Source organism: Sminthopsis crassicaudata, chromosome 2, assembly GCF_048593235.1.
Source record: "Sminthopsis crassicaudata isolate SCR6 chromosome 2, ASM4859323v1, whole genome shotgun sequence".
Lineage (NCBI taxonomy): Eukaryota > Metazoa > Chordata > Mammalia > Dasyuromorphia > Dasyuridae > Sminthopsis > Sminthopsis crassicaudata.
In genome coordinates, this window is record NC_133618.1 from 315,124,469 (window position 1) to 315,140,480 (window position 16,012).

At 34.0% G+C, this 16,012-nt stretch overlaps 1 protein-coding gene across 1 annotated transcript in view; it reads right to left on the minus strand.

Annotated features, from left to right (window-relative positions):
• BBOF1 (basal body orientation factor 1) overlaps positions 1-16,012 on the minus strand; it is a 73,125-nt gene that overhangs the window by 39,847 nt on the left and 17,266 nt on the right. Inside the window, exons 5-8 of the mRNA XM_074284792.1 lie at positions 9,186-9,266; positions 8,640-8,710; positions 7,271-7,415; positions 4,322-4,815 (exon numbers count right to left, since the gene is read on the minus strand). Coding sequence (XP_074140893.1) covers positions 4,322-4,815; positions 7,271-7,415; positions 8,640-8,710; positions 9,186-9,266 — 791 coding nt within the window. The remainder of the gene's footprint in view (positions 1-4,321; positions 4,816-7,270; positions 7,416-8,639; positions 8,711-9,185; positions 9,267-16,012) is intronic.

Genomic DNA, 16,012 nt, shown 5'->3' on the forward strand with positions numbered 1-16,012 from the left:
CATATACTTATATAAATACAAAGCAATTTTCACTGAAACAAAGGAAACCTAAATAACTGGAGAAAACATTTGGTTATCATGGCTGTGTAATAGTAATATAATAAAAATAATAACATCCAATTTAATTTATAGATTTAAGATATTAGGAATCAAAATATCAATAGGACATTTCACAAAATGAGATACAAAACCAAAAATGACATTAAAGAACAAAAGGTAAGTAATATCTATCACTAATGGGGAGAAAAGTAAGAGCGAGCCAAAATTAAACTCTGAAGTCCTAATTATCAAAAGTATCTGAAGCTGAATTAAAAAAAAAAAAAACAACATAAAAGTAGTTAAATACAACAGATTACATTTAAAAAATTAAAACAAAATATTTATGATAAATCCCAAAATATAAAAATCTCTGGTCAAAGATTTTCATTATCTTATTTCATATGCTCTAAATTCTAAATGTATCTATGATCTCAATATAAACAATAATCATAAGCACATTTACAAAGAAGCTCTTTAAGGTTACAAAGGTTCTTAATAGAAATTCTTTCATTTGATCCTCAATAGATACTCTTTGATTAGTTCTCCTAGTAATCTTGTGAAGGAGGTACTATCACTCTCACTTTACAAACACAGGTTAAGTGACTTGTTCAAGGTCACATAGCTAGAAAATATCCAAAAGCAGATTTCAATTTTGGTCTTCCTGACTCCAGGTCTTGGATTCTATCCATTTTGACATCTAGCTATGGATAGTGCAAAACATTTGAAAATGGAATGTTTTATCTTTCATAACTTTGAATTATGAGTCCAATTCTTAAGGCTAATTTTCCACCAACTATAAATCATGAGACAAAGACAGGTAAATTTGAATAGATTGAATAAAATACTTTTGCACTTTTCAAAGCAGTGCTTCCAAAATAAGAATCAATTTTTCAATTACATGTTTTCAGCATTCATTTTTGTAAGATTTTGAGTTCTAAAATTTTTTCTCCCTCCCTTATTTCCTTTCTCCCCAAGACAGCAAGCAAACTGATATAGGTTTTTTGTGTACAATCCAGAATAAGAATCAAAGATAGAGACCAGGTTCTGATAAAATTCTGACAACTGGAACCTTTAAGAAATTGACACTAATTTACAGAAGAGCCATTTCCCCAAAGATAAGATAAACAGGCAGTTTTCGAAAAAGAAAACAGACCTTCAAACTACTTTTTAAAATATTAAAAATCCCTGATACTTAATAGAAATACCAAATAAGACATCTCTGAGATTATCTCCTTATATTCATTATCTTGGCAAAGATAATATGGAATGATCAAATTCAGTGTTGGTATGGTTAAGAAAAAAACAAGACTTACTCCTTAATAGGCTGCTATGAACTGTTTTATTTTGGGGGGGGGAACAAAATGAAATTATTATATAATAACAGTTATGAAAATATCATGTCCTTTGTTCTACTAATTAAATCCAGACAGGATTACTAATAAGAGAAAAAATTCTGTCTGCACACAAAATATTCTACTACTGTATTATTTGTCTTAAAAAAAAACTGGAAATTGTTAAGTTCAATGATTAGAGAATCGTTTAATATATAAATGTGAGGCAAATATTATATTGTTCTATATACTCAAGTATTCATGTGGACATGTGATCATCTTCAATGTGAGTATTCCTTCTACCAAAACAGACCATATATTAGTCCAATACTCATCCTTTATGATGCCTGTCTCTCCCCTATGTTCATCACAGAGGGTTCACCCAACATGCTTGGGAGATAGTGGAGGGGGAAGGGCTAGAGGAAAAAGGACCTTCCTTAATTAGTTTCTTTGTTTAAAAAACAAGACCAGATTGTCCTGTCTTAGTCAGGCAGAAAGCATAAGAGCTGCTCATGGCCCAGTTCTATCACTGTCAGCACTAGAGTTCTGGCTTGCTGTGTTTGTAATCTGGGTTTATTCATCATTTCTTAGGTAACCTGGTCTCCCCCATCTCTCTAGTGCACATTTTGTCAAAACTGAACTTATTGCCAACAATAGATTAGCAAAGCCCACTGCAGCTCAAAACTCCAGAGCCCAAAAGATCCATTAGCTTCAGCCTCCCATGGTAGTTGATTTTCTTTTATGAGGATTCTATTGGATCATAGCGGCTGTTCTTTGGAGTTAAAAAAATATGTAAAATTCAAAGAAATATGTTCAGACTTAAGTGAAAGTGATACAGAGAGAAGAAAAGAGAAGCGAATAATATATAAAATAAAAATAATAGGAAAAAATTAATAAAAATATATAGTCTCATTTTGCTACTGTCTTGTTAAAAATAATATGGCTTTTGCTTTTAGGTAGATAAGAAGTGAACAATTGATTACAAATATAATCATTTACTGTCACAGTTATCTTAAGCCTGCAAGTACTTTTTCTTCTTGTTCATATGCTATCCTACCTTTTTATTTTTGTTTATATTCTGCTGAGACTAAATTATAAGATCCCTGAAGACAGAGAGCATCTCATATTGCTATTTCAATAAAAGAAAAGAAATATGTGACCATGAACTTGTTGTGTAACCACAAAACCACCACAAATTGCTACATACGAAAAGGTGGTAAAGAATTATAGTTTGAACTGTGCATACCCTCTGATCCAGCAGTATTTCTACTGGACTTATATCCCAAAGAGATCTTAAAGGAGGGATGTGCAAAAAATGTTTGTGGCAGCCTTTTTTGTAATGGCTAAAAACTGGAAACTGAATAGGTGCCCATCATTTGGAGAATGGCTGAATAAGTTATGGTATATGAATGCTATGGAATATTACGGTTCTGTGAGAAACGATCAGCAGAATGATTTCAGAGAGGCCTGGAGAGACTTACATAGAACTGATGCTGAGTGAAATGAGCAGAACCAGAAGATCATTGTACACAGCATCAAGACTATATAATGATCAAATCTGATGGACATGGTTCTCTTCAACAATGATATGACTCTGTTATGCCACAGTTTTCCTTTAATGTCCTGACTCAGTTTCCCTAATTATCCTGACTTGGTTTCCCTAATTGTTCTGCCTCAGTTTATAATTATTCTGCTCAAGCCTGCAAAACCATCCCTCCCTCTTTATCAGAATATTTGAGAAGGATAAAATATCTTATGTTTTAGAATATTAGAATCCCTCTCTCCATCCCAAGCTATCAGAATATCAGACTGTCTTATCAAGATGCCTTTCCCCACCTCCGGGATGCCTCCCCCCATTATTCATCCCCCCTCTCTGGTGGCTCTCCCCACCTTGTCAGACTCCCATTTCCACTCTCAGCACCCAGACTCTGCCCCTGATTCAGTCTACCCCCTGAGTTTGAGCCACATGTATATATATCATTGAGAACTCACATTGTTGGCTGGATTCTTGGAGATGATAGTTTCTTTCAGCCCTGGGACCAAACCATGGATCTATTTGGTCCCAGGAAATCTCTCCATTTAAATAAAATGTTAAATACTCTCTAATCTCTATCTTGCCTCAGTTTCTCCAGCCTTACAATTCAAACCAGTTCCAATGATCTTGTGATGAAGTGAGACATCTACACCCAGAAAGAGAAAAGTAGGTACTGAGTTTGGAACACAGCATAACATTTTTGCTTGAATTTTGTTTTCCTTCTCAGATTTTTTTTCTAGATCCAATTTTTCTTGTGCATCAAGACAACCATATAAATATGTATACATATACTGAATTTAACATATATTTTAACATATTTAACATGAATGGACTGTCATCTAGGGGGTAGGGGAAAGGAGGGAAAAATTTAGAACAGAAAGTTTTGCAAGGATCATTGTTGAATAATTGCCCATGCATATGTTTTGTATATTAAAAGTTTTAATAAAAAAAGAAGAAGAAAAATAATTATGAGTTGAGGTCTTGCAAAGTCTACATCTTATCTTTAAGCTAGAGTGACAGAACACTGTTGTTCCTCACAGTAAATGATGAAAGACCATTGGGTTAGCACATATTAGGAACTAATTGGAACATTAGGCTCCTTATTACTGATAGTCTGTGAAAAGTTCTCTTACAACTAGGTTAGTGTCTTTTAAAGACTATCCTCCAAGACAATTCATTCTAAAAAACTTGCCTACAAGTCACAAAGGGAAGGGAGCATCAGGATTTAAATTTTCAACTAAGAATAAAACTAATCTTTCTCTATGATTCACAATAGGCTCCAGTATTCACATACTTTCTACTCTTGACATGTTCTTATTTTAGATACCAAGAGGACTTTAAAGAATTCTAATCTCTTAACTGTAGTACACAAATACATAACATCACATAGGATATTATATTAAAGAATTATCCATACCATTTCTCTGCCTCCCTAAGATCTTGGTTTACACTATTGGTGCTGTGGATTCTGCCATCAAATGTCCGGATTTTGGGATATTCTGTTCTTCCTGCAAAAGCCTCTCTCATTTTAAAATTAAAAGCTGCTTTTGCCATCTCTTTGTATTCCTTCCTGCTAAGATTTATTTGTTGCTTCACTTGATATAGAGCATCAAGGAAGAATCTCTCCACTTCTGTTCGCTCATCCAAGATGTTCTTGGCCAACTTCTTCACTCGATTAATCTCTTTGTCCTTCATCTGAAGGACTTGTTCCAGCTTGTCAATTTCCACCTGGCCTGCCTGATTCTCTATAAATGCATGCTCCTGAATTTTTTTAATTTCGGTCTCAAACTCAGTAGCCATGTGTCCCAGGGCTGTCTCCAGTTTTTTCACTTTCTTCTGGAGACACTCGATCTGGCTTTTCTGCTGAGTAACTTGCATAATCTTTTCCCTAATCAACAACTCATTGGTTTCCTAAAGCAAAATGAAAAAGAGATTTTTAATTTTTCTTGAATTAATCCAAAACTCAAAAATACTTTCATGAGTTACCAAAAAAATACTTTCTAAGTTTGGAGCTTTGGAATTAATATCTTTGTCACCTTGACTATTGGGTGCAACAACAAACATCCTTTCATATGTTCTACAAACAACTGAAACCTTCCCTGCTTGCTTCCCTTCAATTCTTATTGTATTAAGTAATGTCTACCTAGATATATTAATTTCTTTACAATTCCAGAGCTGGCCAGACAGTAAAAAAAAAACACATTCATTTAAATAAACATTTATTAAGTACTTCCTAATTACATGGCAGAAGTTGAAAAAGAAATCACTAGAAGGAGGCATTGCATTTCCTTACTTTCCATTTCAAAATACTAGTACCAGAAAAGATATTCACAGTTATCTTATTGTACAAGTGGGGGGGAAGATTTAAAAAGATAAAGTAGCTTATCCAACATCAGAAAAAAAGAGATTTTCCTTCCCCTTCCTAACTGGCGTTCTTTCCCCTTCTGTGCAACCTTGATCCAAATTGTAAATACTTTCTTGTATGTAGATATTTCTGCAATTACAATACAATTTTTCTATAATTTTAACAGTATTGGTTACCAGTTCTATTGTAAATTTTCACTTTACCATTAAGTCATAACAACACACCATGATCCCAATCAGAAAATTAGGATTTTATTTTGGTACAATATAAAAATTAAATATATATTTCACAAAGAAACCAATACCAATAAGAGAGTTTCTTTTTTTACAGGTGCATTAAGGAAGTTCCAACATAAAATAATTATTATTATCATTATTATATTGTAATAGTTAAATCTTTATTAAGTCTTGATAGTATTTTCCTCTTGGGTTTATCCCTCTTTTCATTTCCACTAAATGAAATCCTGCCCCTCATTCACTATTTTCCTTGTATTCAATTATTCCTTCTTTTAATCCATCCTTCTAAAAGTAATTTTTTCATGTTTCAAGTTCAAGCTCACTTAACAAATTGCTAAGACTTCTTTAAGCTCTATAAAGATGACTATGAACTAGTCCCATGTACTAGTACGAGTTTGGGTGAATCTTTGATGATGAACCATACCCAGGAAAGAGAAGTGAACATGAACTATCAGAAAGCTGGATGGCATATTCTGTTAAGCCCCTTGCTATATTGGCAACTTCTAATCATACAATTCTTCCCCACCAGAAATGCCTGTACTTAGGAGCTATCCTACTATAATAAACAGGGCACAGAGATATTAAAAATATTAGAGGGAAAGTGACATCTTGATTTACAAATCAATCTTAAATTTAAGATTTGAATGTTGTATGCTACAGTGAAAAGAGTGCTGGATTTGGTAGCAGAGGACCTAAATTGACATTCCTGCTCTGTCCTGTTAGGATTACTAGGTGAGAACTCAGGTTGTCTGGATAGTGACAAGGTGAGAATTCAGGTTGTCTGGACAATTACAAGGTGAGAACTCAGGTTGACTTGATAGAAGGAGCAAGCTCATTGGCTGAAGTGGTTCTTCCCAGAAGCCCTTGCATTATCCCACGCCCATTCTCTGGGAGGATAAAAGAGAGGACACCCAGAGATAGAAGAAGACTCTGCACTACATCTGGCTTGACGCAGCTCTCTGCAGGAAGGGAAGTCACTTCTCTGGACAAGAGTTAACAGCAACTGCCTGGAGACAACGGTTCACTACAGGAAGAAGAATCTGTCCAAAAGATTTGAGTAGACACAGCAGATCTCTTCCCAGAGAGCAATCGGCAGCTTCTGGAGACGACAGCTCGCTACACTGTCCTAACGATTCTGGGCAAATCACCTAACCACTCAAAGTTTGTAATCAGTAAAATGAAAAAGCTGGACTAGAGAGAATTGGACCTTTGGGCCTCCTTCCAATTCTAAATCTATGATCCTATATAGCATATTCAAAGTGTCATGAAAGTAGACAAATGTACTGACCTTGTAGGCTCCAGTTTTAGTTTGTATATGTTCAAGAGTCACTCAATAGGTATAACCTTATATTGCTAATCATCCCCCCTCCTCACTAATGTGCTAAACACACCTTCTCAGTATTTTTGAAGCCTCTTCCAATAATGCTGTCTCAGTCTCAGGTTTTTAAGATTCACTAGGACAAGGTGACAAAACCAAAAGTTGTGACTAGTTAGTACAGTTGGGACTAGGCATTCCTGTATTCTACCTAACATGAATCCCTTTTAAATTTCCCAGGCTTGCTACCAAGGCTTATCACCTGGCTTACCACTTCTAGAGAACTGAAATTTGAGATTTCCGACTTAATTTGGGCAATTCCTAGCATAGCAAGTCACCGTTTTGTATTTATTTTCTGATTAACATGAAGATAGAGTTGAATAATCAAGGTAATGTTATGGAATCTTTTTGTAATGTTATAAACCAAGAGATATAAATAATAGCAAGAACCTTCTGTTGTAGGAGCAAAGTCTGGCTATCTTGCAACTTTTTTGAGGTCATCTGCAGATCATTGGCTTCCTTCATATGGAAAGCAAGAGCCTTCTGGAGACGAACATTCTCTTTAAATACAGCTCTCCCAGCATTGTCCAACTGACTGCAACAGATAGACAGATATGAAAGTAAATTCATGACCACTATGATGTCAACATTTGGAGATAACAACTTAAGAAAATTTCCACAAAACTCCTGCACTAACATCTCATTGTGAAGTAGAATCAGCCTTGAAGACACTAAGATTATGTCAGAGAGTGTGAGCTCTGACTTTTGTCTTTAATTGTATTTGAACACTTAGCACAATTTATCACAGTGATCTGCTCATAGTAAGCACTTAATAAATGCTTGTTGATTGAAGCTCTTCCCTACTGAGCTGGAAAGGATGTGTAGAAGCCTGACACCAGTGTTCTAAGTATCAACCAAACCAGTTTAAAGAATCTTATCACACAGGTAGATTGAGTATAAGAGGATAAGGATTGGGAGGAAGGGTGGGGTGTAGGAGCACAGAGACAGAGAAAGACTAGACAGAACACTGAATCTGCAATCAGAGGGCCCTAATTTCTAACCCTGATTGCCACTTCCTAGTGGAGTCACCCTGGGTAAGATACTCTGAGCCTCAATTTTCTCATCTATGAAATATTTAGGTTGGACCAGATTAGGGCTTCTTAAACTTTTTCCACTTGCTGTCTCTTTTCACCCAAGATATTTGTACATGACTCCAAGAAAATGGTTATAAAAATAGGTATACAAATTAAACATTTGATGATAATCATAATTTTGTAAACCCCACATTCATTTACAAGACCCCATATGAGATCACGAACTACAGTTTTAAGAAGCTGGGAGCTAGATGACTTCTAAGATCCAATCCAGCTCTAAATCTCTAATCCTAAAATAGGAATGGTTTCACTCGATGAGTAGTAAGAAAATGATGAAATCACACATCTTTTGATAACTTTAAATATAAATTCAATAAAGTTCAAAAGCATATAAAGGGGTTGCCAAACTAGGCTAATGATTGCTTTACCTCTTGATGAGACAAGGAAAGGAAAATAATAGTAATATCAAGAAAATGTTTAAGTCTTTTAAAAATATTAAATGGTTGAAGACCTTAACTCCTTGCTAATTGACCTAGTCCTTAAATTACTGTCATAGACAAAAATGACAAAGAAATATCAAGAGAAATTTACAGAGAAAAAATCATGCAGAAAGTCAAATATAAATTATAAGAAAGTGACAAATTTAGAAAAAAGAACTAAAATTAAAGATAAGAAGCAACTAGAAAAGAAAAGGAAGAATCAACAAAACAAAAACAATTTCTTACACAATGGCCTCTTGGTGGGCTCTCTCTGCCAGCATGACTACCTTCTTCTCAGCTTCTTTCTCTAGTCGACACTGAAGTAAAGAGTAAATTGGTTACATATTTTCCTGTGGGTAAAAATGTCAACATATGTAAAGGCTTTACATTTTTGGAAAAAATATTTAAAAGCACATTAAAATTAGCAGCTGAATTAATCTAATCATTTTTGTGGGATAGGAGAAAGAAAAACAGCCATAGCCATATCAAGAGTACTCTTATAAAATGAAGAACTTAATAGCAGATGAAAAAGAAAAACCAGGAAGACCTCCTTTTTCAAAAGAGAAATGGAGAGAAAGGAATAGAGAAAAGAATAGAAATCAGTAGCTCTCTACAGAAAACATCTACCTGACATATTTCCTAAATTCCTTTCATATTAGAAAACTGTTATTGAGCTATGGCATGCAAATTATGAAATTTATTTATTAAAACAAAATAATAACCTAGCTATATACAGAAAGATCAGGAACGTTTTCTAGTTTAATTTCTTAAACAGATCCTAGCATTATATACCTTTTCTTCAAAATATCTGCCTTCCAACCTTCGAAGAATATCTTGATGCTTCTTCTCTGAATTTCTTAAAGTATCCTTTAGCTAAAATTAAACAAAATTAATAGTCAATTTTGAAACAAAACTGGTTTTCTATATAGTGTCAGTAAAATTTCCGTTCTCCAAAATTTCTTGATCCTGAACATGAAAGGCAAAAAATCCATTTATGTACTTTTTAAACATCCGGGAACCATATTTCACAAATTTTGTTTTGAGATAAAAAAAAGAATATGCACTTGAATCTAGAATGTTAAATTTGTAAAGAATTTCTAAACAAGTACTGCAACTATATTAAACCTAAGATATCCTCCAATAATGATGATATATATATATATATATATATGCATATATATATTATATATATATGCATATATATATATATATGACCATTTGTTCATTCATTCATTTTTTTACCAGGGTTGGTTGAGCTATTAGTTTTAGAGAAATTAAAAGTAATTTTTAGGAAAAATAAAATTTTGGATCTTTCAAATGACCTGATGTTATTATATGCATCTTTTTATACAGCTTCTGTGAAATAAACTGAATCACAGAATCTTACTTAGAATTTGAAAGGGACCTAAGAAATCACAGAATCATAGACATTCCAAATTAGAATGGAATTTAAAAGTTAGTTATATCCAATCATATCTAGTCAAACCCATCTTGTCAAGAATCTATCCAGCCAACATCCTGATCAAGTGGTAGTACAATATTATCTTCTGGAGAAAGCCATTCTACATTTGGATAGCTCTAATTGTTAGGATGTTATCACTGACATCAAGTCTAAATCTTCCCTCTTTATAAATGCCATGCATTGCTCCCAGTATAACTCTCTGAAGATAACCCTAATCCATGTGCCATTCTGGAGAGCAGTTTAGAACTATGCTCAAAAAGTTATCAAACTGTGCATACCTTTGACCCAGCAGTATTTCTACTGGGCTTATATCCCAAAGAGATCTTAAAGGAGGAAAAGGGACCCACATGTGCAAAATATTTGTGGCAGTCCTCTTTATAGTGGCAGGAAACTGGAAACTGAGTGGATGCCCCTCAATTGGAGAATAGCTGAATTAATTTATGGTGTATGAATGTTATGGAATATTATTGTTCTGTAAGAAACAACCAGCAGGATGATTTCAGAGAGGCCTGGAGAAACTTACATGAACTGATGCTGAGTGAAATGAGCAGAACCAGGAGATCATTGTACACGGCAACAAGAAGACTATTTACAGCGATTGATTCTGATGGACATGGCTCTCTTCAACAATGAGAGGATCCAAATAAGTTCCAATTGTTCAGTAATGAAAAAGTAATGAAAGACGTTGCCATCTATGCCCAGAGAAAGGACTGTGGGAACTGAACTGAGTATAGACCACAATGTAGCATTTCTTGTAAACAACATATTATCAGATTATGATTTTTAATTCATTCTGTTTCCATTCCATCCACATTCAAAGTTTAATTACTATTTGTTTATTTCTCTCCATTTTATTTTTTCTGGAGACATATATTCTTTTTTTTTTTTAGGCTGGGGTTGAGTGACTTGCCCAGGGTCATACAGCTAGGAAGTGTTAAGTGTCTGAGATCACATTTGAACTCGGGTCCTCCTGAAATCAAGGCTGGTGCTCTATCCACTGCGCCACCTAGCTGCCCCTGGAGACATATTCTTAACCAAATAAGAGACAAAGGCAATTACAAAGGATAAAATTTTAACTTTAGTTACTCGAAACTGAAGAACTTCTACACAAAGTTAATGCATGTGGGAAAAGAAGAAGATAAAAAAAAAAATCAGTATGTTGAATTTCTCTGGTAAGGGTTTGTTATACAAAATACTAACAGCCATTTCTCAATAGGTTAAGTGGTTAAAGGATATGAACAAATAATTCTTAAAAGAACTACAAAGTATTCACAAGCATGTGAAAAAAAATGCTCCAGATCACTATTAAGAAACATGCTAATCAAAATCTGAAATTGCACCTCACACTCTGCAAATTGGCAAAAATGGCAATAATCTGTGTTGGAGGTTGTAGAAAGATAAGCACACTAATACATTGTTGGTGGGACTGAGAAGTGTTATAGACATTTTGGAAAGCAATTTGGAATTCTACAAATAAAATGACAAAAAATTTATATTTTTGAACCAAAGAATCCATTACTGGACTTACAAAATTCCAATAAAATCATTGATAAGAATAAAGTTCCCAATTACTTAAATATATTTTAACAACATTTTTTGTGATATCTAAGTATTGGAAACCAAGTAGAAGCCTATCAATTGTGGCTAAACACAATTATGGCTAAACAAATTGTGGTATATGAATGTAATGCATTGTTACTGTGCTATAAGAAATATCTGTGATGAATACAGAGAGGCATGGAAAATTCTATGTGAATTGATGCAGAATGAAGTAAGCAGAACCAAGAAAATAATATACATAGTAACTACAATAATATAAATGGAAAGAACACCACACAAAAAAATCAAAAGTAAATGTAACAAAATTATAAAGATCAAGTGAGACTCAAGAGGCCAAATCAAGTATCAGAAAAGGAAAAGATTTGCAGATTTCTTCCCAAACTCCTACAATTTTTTTTTTTAAATAATGACTCTAAACAAATTTTGGAGCATCAGAGCACACAGATGGAATGGAGCTTTTCCCAGCCAAAGAGAACTCAGAAGGTCAGCAGAAAAGGTCTGTGGCACCAAAGTGGAAGTCTAGAGCAGCCCAGGGCCAGCACAGCCCTGGCACCCAGCTCAGTCCGGGCATCTGCAAAACACAAGTGGCCTAAAAGCCTCTGAATAAACAGGACTACTGCATGCTTCTAGACCAACTTGGAAGGTCAGCAGGAGAGATTTTGTTAGTAGGGTGAGAGGGCTTTGGGAAACCAGCAAACCCTAAGTGGGCTTGTGTGGCAGCAATAGCAGCAGCTTCTGGGACCTTTGCTCATAGAAGGTCTCTGTACTAGCACCGAGGAAGGATTCTGTTGCTTCAGCACACTAGAACATATAAGCACAGTGGGGAGGGGACACTCCCCATGTTTCCAGAGCAGAAAAGAGTGCTTGTGGTCCAGTCCCTAGAAGAATCTCTGGAAACAGCTGCACAAATACCCTGAAGCTTGGGATAGTGCACCCTCCACTCTGGAGACAGAGCTCTACTTTAACAAAGAATTAAAAGCTGAGTAATAGGCAGTGAAAATGAGCAAACACAGAAAGTTACTATAGTGACAAAGAAGATCAAAACACACACTCAGAAGATGATAACAAAGTCAAAGTTCCTACATCTAAAACCTCCAAGAAAAATAAGAATTGGTCTCAAGTCATGGAAGAGTTATGGAAAAGGAATTTTGAAAATCAAGTAAGAGAGATAGAGGAAAAATTGTAAAGAGAATTGAGTGGTGCAAAAAGAAATATAAAAAGCTAATGAGGAGAAGAATGCTTTAAAAAGTAAAATGGTCAATTAAGAAAGGAGGTACAGAAGCTCACTGAGGAAAATAATTTCTTAAAAATTAGAATTGAGCAAATGATAGCTAATGACTTTAAGAGAAATAAAGATACAATAAAACAAAACCAAAAGAGTGAAAAAAATAGAAAACAGTGTGAACTATCTTACTGAAAAAAATTTACCTGGAAAACAGATTCAGGAGAAATAACTTTAAAATTATTGGTCTGCCTTAAAGTTATGATCAAAAAAAGAGCCTGGACATCATCTTTCAAGACATTATCAAGAAAAACTGTTCTGATATTCTAGAATCAGAGGATAAAATAGAAATTGAAAGAATCCACCAATCACCTTTTGAAAGAGATCCCAAAATTAAAACTCCCAGGAATGTTATAGCCAAATTCTGGAACTCCCTGGTCAAGGAGAAAGTATTATAAGCATCCAGAAAGAAACAATTCTAATATAGAAGAGCCACAGTCAAAATAAAACAAGATTTAGCAGCTTCTACATTAATGGATAAGAGGACTTGTTATATGATATTCCAGAGAGCAATAGAGCTAGGATTACAACTAAGAATCATCTACCCTGCAAAACTGAATATAATCCTTAAGGGGGAAAGGTTGAAAAAATTAAAAATGAAAACATATTCAATGAAATAAGAGGATTTTCAAGTATTCATGATGAAAAGAGCAGAGCTGAATAGAAAATTTCAGGACTCAAGAGAAGTTTAAGGAGTTAATCACTAAAGGGATATCATAAGGGACTTAACTTTTATTTGCTTACATTCCTACATGGGAGGATGATACCTATAACTCATCAGAACTTTCTCATTATTATGGCAGTTAGAAAGAGTGCACAAGTGTGAGTTAAATATGAAGGGATAATATCTAAAAAAAATTCAGGAGAGGAAAGTACCGTGAGAATGGGAAAGGGAGAGGTGGAATGATGTAAATTATCTGCTATAAAAGAGACAGAAAAAAGCCTTAACAATGGAGGGGAAGGAAGGGAAGGAAAGGGAAGGGCAGTGAATGAAACTTGACTTTCATCAGTATCTGCTGATGAAATAATGTACATATTCAATATAGACATAAAAATCTACTTTACTTTGTAGGATAGTAGGAGGAGAAGGGGACACAGAAAGGAGGGAGGGTGACAGAAGAGAAGAGCATATTGGGGGGAGGAGATAGTAGAAAAACACTTTTGAGGAGAGTCATATTTTTTGAGGAGGATCAGAATAAAAGGAGAAAGAGAATAGAATAAATAGGGGGAAATATAGTTAGGAATAGTAATTGGGGAAAGAATTTTGAAGTTTCTCTTTTGAAGTCCTCATTCTCAAATGTATAGGAAATTGAGTCAAATTTATGGGAAAAAAATGAGAATCATTCCCCAATTGATAAATAATCAAAAGATATGAATAATGCCTTAAGGACTATAAAATCATTCATATCCTTTGATCTAACAATATCACTATTAGGCATGAATCCCAAAAGAGATTTTTTAAAAAGAGAAAAGGACCTACATGTTCAAAAATATGCTTGTCTCAGGGCAAAGAATTGAAAATTGAGGGGATATTTATTAATTGGGGATTGAATAAATTGTGTTATGTGATCATGATGGAATAGTATTTCTCTGTGGGAAATGATGAGCAGGATGTTCTTTTAAAAAAAAACAAACAAACCTGGAACCATGAACCATGAACCCAAGCAAAATGAAATGTACAAAGTAATAGCAAATATTGTAGAATGATCAGCTCTGAATGACTTTGCTATTCACAGCAATACAAATGATGCATGACTACTTTGAAGGACTAAAGATGAAAAATGTTATCCATAACCATAGAAAGAACTAATTGTGCATGAATACAGATTGAAGCATACTTTTTTAAAAATTTTTCTTGATTTTTTGGGGAAGGAGATCTGTGTTTTCTTTTACAACATGACTTAATGGAAATGTTTTGTATAACTTCACGTGTATCTATTTTTTTTAATAAAAAAGCATTTATTAAGTGCTTATTATAGTTTTATTTTGTCCAAGATCAATGATTACTAGCCATATCAGCTATACTCTTCATGGTATATATGTAATGTTTGCCTATTTAACCAATTCCTCATGGGAAGTTTTGAAAACTGCAAGCTTTCCTGTCCCCTTTAAATGCCTCTGTCTCCTCTTCCTCTGTATCTCATTTATTTTTAACTTTTTCTAAACAATTTTGCTTTTTAAAGTTAGATCATGCTCAACTCTGACCCGATCTTTCTTTTGAGCTACCCAATTACTGATGTCAGACTAAACATATGCTATACATTTCCATGTAAAAAACATAAGCAATTTGTCCAGTAAGTTCCTTGAAATTTGATCTTTGATATTGTCTCTTATATGTTAAATTTTCTATTACAGTCAGGTTTAGTTAAAAGTCCTGAAAATTTGTAAATTCATTGAATGTCTTTTTTTTTCATTCAACATTATGGATAATTTTTGGCTTTTGATTGTTAGTAGATATGGTTCCAGGACCTGCAGTCTTTTCTTGTGGGTGCTGCTAAGTCCTGTATAATTTTAAATGTAACTTCAGTGTAGTTGCTTTTTCTTGTTTTTTGTAAAATTTTCTCTTTGATCTGGGGGTTTTGAAATTTGGCAATAATATTCCTATGTATTTTCCACAAAGGATTTGACGTAATAATGATTGATGAAATTTTTAAAATTTCTACTTTCCTCTCATGTGCTACCATTTCAGGACAATTTTCTTAGCTTATTTCTTGCATTATTGTGCAAAGGTTCTTTTTTTGGTCACAGTTTTCAGGAATTCCAATTATTATATTTTCTCTTCTTGATCTGCTGTCCAGATCTGTTGCTTTTCTTATAGTTCACATTCTGTTCTGTTTTTCATTCTTTATATTCTGTTTTGTTATTCCTTGGTCTCTTATAGCTTCACTGGATTCCCCTTGCCCAATTCTAATTTTCAAAGAGTTCTTTTCATCTTTAAGACATCATTGTAGTTGGTTAACTTTTGTTTATAAACTTCTTGTTTTCTTGGATAGTTTTTTTATTTTTTTAGTTTTCCCTCAATCGCTCTAATTTGATTTTTAAATTATTTTTGAGTTCTTCTATAAATTCTTTTGGGGCAGGGTGCTATTTAACATTACTCTTTAGAGTAGAAATTTTTTTTTATTTTAGGGTCCTCCTCTGAAGATGAACCCCGGTCTTTCTTGTTCCCATACTTTTCTATGGTTAGATTCTTTCTTCTTTGCTAGTTCGTTTTTTTTTTATGATCAGTATTAGTGTAAGCACCTCTAATAAATGTAGTAGGGGCAGGTGGCTCTACATTCATTTCAGTTCTCCCCTCTGATCTGGAACCCCAAA